The 12,063-nt window shown below is 39.0% G+C and overlaps 1 protein-coding gene across 1 annotated transcript in view; it reads right to left on the minus strand.

Annotated features, from left to right (window-relative positions):
- Nucleotides 1-371: 371 nt before the first annotated feature.
- The window catches only part of LOC149190940 (organelle RRM domain-containing protein 2, mitochondrial-like), a 35,248-nt gene continuing 23,556 nt past the window's right edge, over nucleotides 372-12,063 (minus strand). The window contains exons 2-4 of the mRNA XM_089412306.1: nucleotides 1,165-1,233; nucleotides 956-1,062; nucleotides 372-872 (exon numbers count right to left, since the gene is read on the minus strand). Coding sequence (XP_089268432.1) covers nucleotides 747-872; nucleotides 956-1,062; nucleotides 1,165-1,233 — 302 coding nt within the window. The 3' untranslated portion in view covers nucleotides 372-746. The remainder of the gene's footprint in view (nucleotides 873-955; nucleotides 1,063-1,164; nucleotides 1,234-12,063) is intronic.

Genomic DNA, 12,063 nt, shown 5'->3' on the forward strand with positions numbered 1-12,063 from the left:
AAGGGGCTGCTCAAACTGTAACTCTGTAACTCCTGAAAGAAAAAAATGTTTTTGTTGCTAAAAAAACTAGACTTCCAAAATAAGCATACCGCAGAATACTGACTATTATCAAAGGAAGCTACATACAACACCAAACTAGCATAAATAATGTTGAAACTCGGCATATTCCTTGTTCTTTAAAGATGAGATGTGCGCAAATATCACGTGTTAGTTGTTCTTGGTTATTGGTATCTCATTTCACCTTCCAATGCAACTATATGAGGAAAAAAATTAAAATCCATGACCTATTTTTCACTAGACTATTAGATTTTGTGTGTATGTACACTCACCCAGACCATACAAACTATCATATTTATCCTCGGAAGCACTCATCACCTAGAACCTAAGAACTATTATATTATTCTCGGGAACCTCTTTACAAGTTACAACTAGGCAAATGCCATTATCTTGCAATCGTCGTTTAGAGTGATAAAAGTAAAGTACATCGATATTCCTATAAATACCATCATAACCACCATTTTCCCAAAAACATTGTTGGGCATTGTTTTTCTTAAAGCATGCATTATACATAACCAGAATTATGTGTAACAACTGCACATTTATAGTGTCCATAGTACATACCACATAAAAAGCTGCTCAGTTAGACTCATTCTTCATGAGCAGAAGCAAAATTCCAACCGCATGTAAACAACACAATCCTCACATGCATATGAATATCCCGATCGAAATCATATAGTTATGCTACGTCACCCACACCAACCAATTGTTTTTTGTATGTTTAGACCATGAGGGTTTGGTTCTTCAGGTGGGGGAGGTGGCTTTGGCTCTCTAGGTTTTGCATAGTCCGCAAAAATAACCCATCCATCCAGAAACTGTACAAATATTCAAAGTTAACTAATTATTAGTATTGATAAAAAATTATCTCTGAGCATTAAATAAATTCATAGATACTTACTTTACCGTCCATTCCTTCTTTAGCTTTAGCAGCTTCTTCTTCTGTGGCATATCTCACAAAGCCAAAGCCTCTTGATCTTCCAGACAACTGATCAGTGACAACTCTAGCTGCAAATATATAAAGTAATCAAGGGACTGGATAAAAGATACTTCTGAAGCAGACTGTAAAAACAGAGGAACTTACAACAAAAAGGGATGCATGTACTTTACCTTCGAGGAGTTGCCCAAACTCTGAAAATTTAGCTCTCAAACCTTCATTAGTGGTTTGTCTAGACAGTCCTGTTATTTGTACGAAATAGTCAAAACATTCTCTTGTTTTAACATATGCTTTGCGAAGACAAGTTGCGAGAGAAATAGTATTTGAGCTATCAATTAGACAAGCTCAAAATTGTTGATGCAATGAAAGAGAAAATTTGCGTAAATACTACGAAGTAAAAATGTGTTAATTTCACAACCACGCCCCTCTCCACCACCCCGACCCCCAAAAATAAAAATAAAAATAAAAAAAAACAAAAACAAAAACGAAAACAAAACATTAGAGCTAAGAACGAAAACAAAACATTAGAGCTAAGGGTCACTGACACGTTAATTTTAAAGCCAAAAATTTATCTTTCACTAAAAATTATAAATAAGCAAAAACTCCAGTCCTTAAAACAAAAGGTATCTTCATCCTTGAGGAGCAGTAGTTCTCCACATGCTTCCCGCCACAAAGGAAAAAATTGGCTTTGGAACGAAGTAAATTGAAAGCTAACAGGGTAGGGCACTGTTGGGTAGCCAAGTAGTTCACATGGGTGCAGAAATGGATCAATGAAACAAATAACTGTGTATGGGATCCAGAAAGAATAGACATCCAACAAAATTGTGGACTGAGGGAGTTGAAGCTTTCTATTGGAGAAATATATAAGAAATGAATATTACAGTAAACTCACTCAGTATCTCAATAGAATATCAAAATATAGTTTCAAAACTTCGTAAAAGCTATTTTATTTCAGTGACGCATAAACTATAAGAAAGCAGCATGTAAACACGGACACTGGATCTGAGCATAAATAGATATTACGGGCTGAAAATCAGAAGAGAGCTGAACATCAACGAAGAGAGCATTGAGGTTAACAGTATGGATTTAAGTATTAAAGCTCTAAATCATTTACTGAATACCTTGACCAGAGAGAGGGAGATGGAGGGAGAGAAAAATGAGAGCACCTTGCACTTAGCCACGAACAGGAAAGACAAACGACAGGAATCAATCAGCAAATTCCAAGTAGAAAGTTAGCAGCATATAGTTAAGCATTGAATTTTTATTTGCTCAATTCTGAACACTCAGCAGACCCTTCCCATGATTTTGAAAGTTCGCTTAAACAAACAAGCAGGGATGCACCCTTCTCATCTGCACCACAGCATGTAATCCAATATTGGAAAATAATAGACATAGAGAATGAGTGAACTTGAACTTATCATGTTTTAGTTTGAAGTTTAGCTAAACACCTCTTTCAGTGTCTTTGTGACCCAATTATATTGGCTTGAAGGGCTCAAGAGTATACAGATAATCTGAAAACCTTCTAACATTTCAACTGTTTTGAATCATAAAGTTTTCATACAAATTATACAACATATAGTCGAAAGATAAGGGTGATTACACACAACGCTTTATCCAGCTTCCACTTCTTGTAACGGGATAAACCCTGGATACTAAATTGTCATCCGCATCTTATTTTAGAATTGCTATCCACCATTAAAACCCTAGGAAAGTACCAAAACAAAATAATAGCTAAAAATACTAATAGCAAGACGGAATACACAACTCCATCAACTGGGTTTAGCTTGAGTGGATGAGAGGAGAGTTGTTATCCTCCCCCATCCTGGTTCAAATGCCACTTTGCGAAATCCTTGCTCCTTTGTGAGCCAATTGTTAAATGTTGACCTAACCTTGAGCCCTGAAGAACCCTATTTACCCTGGGTACCATCCTCGGAATGAGAGGAATTGCCCAGTGGGTTCCCCATGAAAAGTATTACACAGAAAGGAAGAAAAAAATTAAAAAGGAAAAACAGTAAAAAAAGAGAAAAAAGAAAACTCTGAATAAAAACTATTCATCATCCAAGACATTTCCAGGAAAAAATATACGAACTTTATTTGAGTTTTGTTTCTCAAAGTGTTGACCACCAAACCACAAGTTAAACAAGCTGGGAGATAAGAGCAAAAAAGTGGAAAATGTAAAGATATTAAGTGCGACAGAACTCACCGATTTCTGTGAGTAGAGTATTTAACAAGCCATCCCAACTCCTTGGCTTGGAAGGCCAAGTAAATACTTCCAGCAAAACCTGCTGAGTTATAGGTCAATATGGCCAAAACTTGTTGCATCTCCAATAACTCACAAGTCTATGAGTTTTTAATAATTCAAAAGTCTGTAGAGACTAACCCAGATACCCAGATAGGAATCATTTTGCTGCCTTATTTAATTTTCTTCTAAAATATAAATCCCTGAGCCATTTATAAGAGAGAGACAACAGGAAAAATCCCTCACCATTGATTGTGGTTGGAAGTTAATTACAGATGAATATAAAGGAACCCCAAGACAACAATCCACCATCACCAGTACCACAAACAAATTCAACTGCAACAGCCACTGTTGGCACAAAAGAATCATAGTGCAACAATCCATGTAAGACAGAAGTTGGAATCGCCCACAATCAATAAGTGTTTCTTGTACCACATCAAAATTTCCTTGTTTTTACAAGAGCAAGAAACGGCCAGGAGAATTGAAGCCAAATATGAGCTGAATCAAATAGAAATTTTGCACAGCAATGTCTTGGTTGCCATTTGAGATATTGATAGAGTCTAGCACTAATAATAAAGAGGGAGAAATTGTTATCCGTCCAGGTTTAAATCCCCCTTGTGACATGTTCATTTTTAATATATAAATTTATTAATGTCCAACTGATGACCACAAAAGTAGGTCAATGGCACTGAAGAAGAGTACAATCAGTATGACTACAATGTGGGAGTGCAAGTGCATCTCCTAAAAAAATGCTAAAAATAACATATAGAGAGAAAGAAACCAGTGGTAGTGCTGCCACGACACGTATATAAGAGACTGTTGTATAATACAAAATACTCAATAGCTGCGGCAAAATACAAAAAAGTAATGGCCTGATAAAAAGGAATGAGTGAGTGAGATGGCAAGGTCTGGCAATGTAGCTAGAGATGTCAGGGGCTCCTGATTCTAATGATTGATGGCGAGGGAGGTGAACTAGATACAAGTTTGATGTCAAAGTCTCCTAGGGCTGGCAGTGGATCAAATCGTATGATCCTGGGATGTATGAGCGACGAATATTCCTAGCATCCAAGATCAAAAGGAAGAAATTTTCAATAGGTCTATGGCCACTCCTATGGGATTGGGAGGTAGTTGAACTTGAACGTGTCAGGAGTGCCTTGCTCAAGAACCATCTACATTCTAGGGTTGGTCCTTCTGGTGGGGTTGGTCCTTCTGGTGCTTCGAGAACCTGCGAACTGATGTATGGTTCGGCGTCATCGAACTAGTCTTAATGGCATCTATCAATCTCCTCAGAGGGGAGGCTAAGAAGGGACTCGAGATCTCGCCCATATATTTTCTAGAGCATTATGAACCTTTGCATGTCGCTTGTGGCCTTGGCCTGGTGAATCCACATGAAAGTGTGAGGTGATTGTCCTCACCATCCCAAGGCAGGGCATGGATGTGTAGGTGCTAAGATTTGTGACTAAAAATCTCCCTGATGAAGAGTGCTAAGCATCGTTGCTCCTAGTACCTGAAGAAGGTAGAGAGGTATCCTCCTGAATCTCGATATAGCTAGTGATATCATCCTCTGATCTCATAGTATAGGAGGAACCTATAAATGAGGTTTGTCTTTGTCTCTAGCTCTTATAGGTAACACAATTGGTAGATTCTATCCTAGTGTGGTATATGGTGGTTCACCTCTATTCGGAGTCTATGAGAACCAACACAGAATTGTCCCAATGTGATCCTAAGCAAATGCATCTAATATCAACGTGTGCAACGAGGGCGGACTATGATGCCAACCTGTAGCTCCAAAAGTGCTCTAGGTAGAAGGACATTGTCGAGCCCAAGCTCGTTGGAGGTGAGGTCCAAGTCCAAGTGACTCAAATGTACAATCTATAGATATCCTCTCTAATGGCCTAGTTCAGTACGTGTTGAGTTGGCAAGAGATGGCTCGACGCATCAAGGGAAAAACTGAATAGGGAAAGGCGCTCTGGCTAGATAGTTAATGACTGGAGAAGTCGAGAAGCCTTTGAGAACCAACCTCGAGCTTGTCTTGACGAGGGGGGATTTAAGGCAAGAGCCTTCGATGAGCAAACAGCAAGATAGGGGCACCTCTCTCTCCCAATCTCCAAGTCTCTAAAAGACCAGACTTTATGAAGAAAAGAAATCAAACGAAAAATGATCTCGAGGAAAAATGGGTGGACACCAAACTCTGCCTAAATAATGGGTTGTGGAAATTTTCGCTTACAATGGATGGTGCATTTGTGAAGCAGGGTGTGCACTCTCTCCAGACTAGCCCAATTTGTCTACAACAAGCTCAATCCCCAGACTTTGGAGCCATAAAGAATTGTGGGTCTAATAATTGCCTCCAGGAGGTAAAGTTTGGACAAAATGTCTTGAAACTGGCTCTAAAATCATTGTCTCTCAATGAGGGGTAGGGAACAATATCCTTTACAAAGTTGAGGCTAGAGTGTCTGTTGCATACCAAAAAGAGGTCATGTGACTTGTACCCTCAAGTAGGTGTAAGAGTGGTGATCTCAATCTCAATGCCCCAATAGTAGAAATGTAAGTCTGTAAGAGAGTTCTTTGATGCATTAAAGGCTAGAAACTTGGTTTTACCCAAGTTGATCGTCAACTGTCAAAGATCACAAAAGCTAGACAGTGCATCGATCTATCTCGGTAATCCCCTGGGAGAAGAAGCCAACAAGACCAAGTCATCGACGAAAAGGAGCGAAATCAGCGCCTAGTGTAGAAGACAACCACCCCCCTACTAGGTATGCTCATGTAGGAAAGACTCTAGCTCATCAATATAAATCCTAAAGAGGTTCGGCAAGAGGGGGCAACCTTGTATGACTCTAATGGTACTCTGGATGAAATCGGAAAGGCCATTTGCCATCTTGAGCCATCCCTAAATTGACTCGAACAATCTCATAATGGCTGCCACAAGGGTCTCAGATATGCTAATGTCGTGGAGCCTTTGGAACAAGGCCTCCCTCAAAACAATGTCAAATGCTTTCTAGAAGTCTACAAAGCAACTATAGACCTTCCAAGAGCAATGATGAGCCTCCTCAATAACGGCTCAAAGAGTGAAGATTTGTTCAATCATCTAGTAGTTTGGTCGAAAACCTGCATGTCCTTGAGCCCTAAGATGACGAATCTCCAATTCCTCAAAGAGCCACTGGTGTAAGACTATGGCATAAATCTTGGAGAATGTATGACCCACCATGATAGTTTGGTACTTGTTTGGATCAAAACTACTCCATCATTTGTGTATGGAGTGAATAATGTGTCTTGTCCAGGAGGAGGGAAAGCCTGAACCAAAGTGGGAAAATTTGACCTCGGTAATAAATCGGCAAGGCTCTGGAAATTGAAAAAGTTGTTAAAGTCGGGAGGTTTTTGAAAAAATTGGCAAAAACTTAGCAAAATTTAAAAAGTACCAAAATATTCATATTTTTTAAATCTTTTTAGCATCTAAAGTATCCACAACAACAGATAAATGCATTGCCACATAAATATGAAAAGAAATCTAATATATAAGATATATAAGAAGTCCTGCACTACATCACATATCAATAGTGAATCAAGTCCTGAATCCTGAGCCCTGGCTCAAGTCTTAAGAGTCAAAATATCAACAAAAAATATAATAAATGTATATCATGAGTCATCTGCATGTCATAAACTAATCAGTCACTGAATTCCTCTACCCTTTTAGGGGAATAGGGAATGGCTTTGCCCTTTCCTTTAGATGAAGAAGACCCTACCCCAAGGTTGCAAGAAACGGGGAAACGGGTACGAGTTTCCAAAACGGGAAGCGATACGAAACGCGACCTCCCCAAATTTTGGAAACGGGGAAACGCGAATATATATATATATATATATATAAGGACATTTAAGAAATATGTGCAATCATAAAGCATATATGATACATTCTAATTTATTACATTATGATAAAACTGTCAATTGTTAATGCATAAACTATAAGTATCTAAATTTGCGTCACATTTACTCATGAATAATCACATAATGAAAATAGAAATATCCAAAATCAGCCACGAGAAATTTCTAATTTCTTGTCTCGTGCTTGATTGGGAGTCTCCTCCTACATAGTCGAACAACCTTAATGCTCTTGATTAAATACAAGTTTCATACCCTAGTACCCTACATTCTCTTGATTATTGGGAGTCTCCCCTGCATAGAGGGCTTGGTTCTCTTGATTAAATACAAGTTCTATACTCTAGTACATGATAAAATCCAATGGAAACATTGCAATCCCCCCAATCCTGAAATCCTGAAAAACAGATAAGTCTGCTGGATTTTGAGTGAGATCTAAAATTCTACTTTCTCCATATGAAATCCAATGAGGGCGAAACCACTCTCAAACATCCTGAGTCATTTCATGGTAATGTTAAAAATTTAAGTAAAAGGATGAAAATGAAAAATAAAGGAGAATATCACTTTTACTTTAAGAATTTAACATTACCATGAACTGCATATCAACACTAGGGCAAAAGTTCACTTTTATAACTTTAGATAGGCATCTGGAAGCAACTAGAAGTCACTAGGCTAACATAAGAATAGATTAGAAAACAAATAAAATAAAATAAAACACAAGTAAATGCTGAAACGTGGGTCATACGGCCCTGAAACGCGTTTCAGGCCGTACTGGCCACGTTTCAGTTTCGTGAAACGTGGCAGTATGGCCTGAAACGAGTTTCAGGGCCGTACCAAACGCGTTTCAGCATTTCGTACCCGTTTCCGTACGGAAACGCCCTTCTCCCCCACGTTTCCTGCAACATAGCCCTACCCCTAGGGCTACAAATGGACTCTATCGTTCTCTAGAACCAAAAATAGGAGGTCGCCTCTATCCTCTACTGCTACCCATCCTAAATGGTGTCACCTCCTCCTCCTCCTCCTCCTCCTCCTCTACCTCTCCCTCCCCTGCAACTGATACCTCCTCCAACTCCAGTGCCTCTGGATCCACCTCTAACCAATCAAGGACCAAGTCCATGATAGGCCTCTTAATCTCAACCCTCCATGCAGCAGTGGTGTCAAGACTCAATATGGTCCAATGAGATGGCTTCCACATCAGGAGTTTTTTAAAGTTGTCTCACCCACAATTAAATAAATTTCCTCTTCTTGGCAGTGACAAACACCTCCTCTCTCCACAGGAATGAATCGCAAAGGTTAGAGTGCAAAATGAATGGAAAAATTGGCCTTTTTCTAATTTAAACGTGGCCCAACACCTCACAAGTTTTTGGATAAACCGATTTTATCCCAAGTTTTACGATTAAACCCGGAGTTTTTCATTTTTTTTAAATCGTGAGGTCCGGATGTTATCGTGATTTTATAGGGACTTTTTCCACAAAGGGACCCTAAACACACCGCATGGTTAAATAAATCTGCAATATTGGACTCAAGAGACGAGATGCTATGTTTAAGGAATTCAGCTTGAAGCCCTTCCTCGTCAGCTGCTCTATTAGTACTCATAGCTATGGCTACCCTCCTAATGCCCCTCTCAAAAAAGAGGTGGTATAAGGATGGGGGTGATACAGATAATAGATTGTCTAGAAATGTCATAGAGGGGGTTGTGTGGGAGAATAGGCACTAGGGATTGAGGTTAGGCGGGATGGTGTGGTGTTTAGGAAAAAGAGTACACTAGAAGGCTTTGGGGGAGTGGCAACATAATGGCTATATCATTCTCACCTACTAGCTAGAGGTTGGAGCATGACAACATGGAAAGAAAAAATCCATTCAAATTAGAATTTTGATTTGACTATATTCAACTTTCAATGGGTAAATTTAAAATACCATTTTTTATGGGTCTCTTTTCAATGTTCGGAAAAGACGATAAAAAGTGACACTCACAACATTACAAATATTTTAATTTTTTAAGCATATCTAATTTTTAAAGGGTAAGTTAAGTCACATTAAGTCTAGAATTGAGGCCAATATGAGCTAAATCAAATAGAATTTATGCAAAGCAATGTCATGGTAAAATTCAAATTAAAATGATGTCCAGGAGATAGTATCGTGACCAATAGGGAAGGCAACGACTGATTCCAAGTGGTTCTATAAGGTGAAACATGTAGCCGATGGCAGTGTTGAAAAGTATACTGTGAGGTTTGTAACGAGAGGATTCTCTTTCATTAAATAGAAATTATGCACAGGAATGCCATGGTACCCATCCAAATTAAAATGATGTCCAGGAGATAGTATTGTGACCAGGATATGTAGATGACTTGGTCCTGATAGCTAGTTCAAATAAAAACTCATCGCATGGTGCAAAAAGAAACTGCCATTGAATGCATTGAGCCAGTGCAATATTCAGCCCCAACAAATTCATTGAAGGGCTGTAAAACATGCACTCAAATACTTGACAAGAATAATTCACCACAGTCTGCCGTAATAGAGATGGTGTTACATGGTTTTACTGGTTCTGATTGGGCAAGTGATGCAAGTGATAGGACCACCTCAAGGTGTTATTTCAATCGTGATTTAAGAGTCATATCCTGATTCAGGGGAAGGAGTGTTCAGTGGCACTAAATTCAGCAGAAGCAGAGTATATGGCAGAGAGTGCTGCTAGTTGTGAGGCTATCTAGCTTCACAAACTGTTAGCAAAGTTGACAGGCCAGATATTGAAGTCAAAATTGTTTACCGTGATAATCAGAGATGCATCGAGCTCTCTAAGAATCCAGTGTCCCATGATCATATTCAAATCCACTACCATTTCAGACAGAACAGTGGTCCGGCAATATGTTCCTTCAGTATCCAGATTCACAAGTAGCCAATATTTTGACAAAGCTCCTGGCAAAGGGGAAGTTCGATATTTTAAGGGGAAAGACTTGGGCGGGTTGAGAACATGTTCTTTGTAAAGAGGGAGTAGTATCGGAATAATGTCCTCCAGCATCTGTGTAACAGCTCAGCATACCAGTTTGAATCAGCACTTCTGTACAGGTTGAAAGCACACAAGTTAAAGAGGTGTGTTGCTTTTCGTATTTTCGAATGAAAGAGGTAGATTGCGATCCTTCAGGAAAAATAAGACCAGATCTAGAACCATTTCCTAGTTTTACTCTTTTTTTCCTAGTAAATGTAATATTTTCTGGGGTGCTTTGAAGCGCAGAAAGAGGCCTATAATGGCTCAGGAAGACTCGTATTTTGGAATGAAAGAGGTGGATTGCAATCCTTCAGGATGCATAGACCAGATCTAGAACCATTTCCTAGTTTTATTCTTTTTTTCCTAGTAAATGTAATCTTTTCTGGGGTGCTTTGAAGCACAGAAACAGGCCTATAATGGCTCAGGAAGACTGTAATATGTAGCCGTAGGATTAGTTTTGGAAAAAAACTGATTTGGGTATTTTTCTTTTTCCTGCGTACAGCAGAGAGTCCTTTTACACTTGGAAAGTGTTCGTAAGAATTAAAACAAGATAATGAATATTCTAGTTTCAGCTCTGAAATGTTGAATATAATGGTTTTTTCACATTAAAAAAAAAAGTAATCTTGAATTTCAAATCAGATTTATTTGGAATGAGTAAAAGTAAATATCACTAAACTCTCCACATTTCACAATTTTCTTGAAATGTACTTGACAGCTTTATTTATGGTATTCAGACATTGTTTTAATTTAATATTTGATGAAACTATAAAATATTTTATTTGTCAATTAGGTTTATCTCAGCTAGTTGGGAGGGATGATTGTTATTCTCCCCACCCAAGTTTAATTCCCACAGGTGACATGTTGAACTCATTATGACTACATTATTGTAATGGCTTCGACCCTTGTTGTTGATTGACTTTGTGCCCTGAGGAATCTAGGATTTACCTTGGGTACTGTTTCTAACCAAAAGTGGGTAACCCCGAGGACAAAAAATTATCCTCATCAGCCAGCCAGCCAGCTAGCTAGCAACCCAATGATAGTTGGCACATAACACCAAGCCAGGGTTCACCTAGCGCTCCGGTCAGATCTCTCTCCCATCTAGAATTTCTTCTTGAAGGAAGGTGGGTCATCTATAGGAAGGTACTCTAACCTAATGTTGCAGAAGTCCCGATAAAATCAGTGACTCATGTCATATCCCTTTGGGGAAAATTACCCTTGGGGTTTGTAAAGTTTTGTAGATGTTCTATGCTAAGAGCAATTTCACTTTTCTCACAGCAATCATACAAGTAGATAAGCAAAATGCAGATAGAACATATAAGCAGATCTTACAGAAGACAAATCAGAAACAAGAAAAATGTATGTGTTTGTTTCGGCGGTCAACAGGATGCTTCAACCAGCAAAGTCTCCTTTGGTCAGCCAGCCCAGCATGTGTCACAACAACCCTCCAACCAGTAGATGAGTCAACCCCAGTCAGTTCTACAAAAGTCAACGCTGTCCTGAAAAGTCAACGCAGGGGCAGCAAGCTAAAAGTCAATGCAGCAGCAAAACGGTCAACCCTTTGACCTCGATTTTTGTGCCAGGTAGTATGGCCTTAAAAAATCGAACCTCCCACAAGTTTTCAGCTTGTTTGTACCAAGCGTTGACCAAAGTCAACGCTGGTCAAACTTCTGCGAAACCCTAGCAGCAGAAACCCTAGCAGCAGAAAACCTAGCAGCAGAAAAATCCTCTTCGTCCTTCCCACGTGTGGCTGAAATTCGTCCTCCAGGTAGCTCGTACTTTTTAGGATGAGAGAGGAAGATATGAGTTGTTTTTGTGATCAAATTCTCTCCAACTTTTCCTGTATATATATATCCATGAATGAGGGTGTGTGACACATCTGTTGGGCATGTGAGCCTACATTACAAAACTGGCTGACCTTTGCACATATAATTTATTAAGAATAATAAATTCAAAATATAAGTTCTGCTCATCGGATTAAGA

This window comes from Pinus tabuliformis, chromosome 3_1, assembly GCF_031772625.1.
Source record: "Pinus tabuliformis cultivar Carrire ecotype Pingquan chromosome 3_1, CPIR1, whole genome shotgun sequence".
Classification (NCBI taxonomy): domain Eukaryota; kingdom Viridiplantae; phylum Streptophyta; class Pinopsida; order Pinales; family Pinaceae; genus Pinus; species Pinus tabuliformis.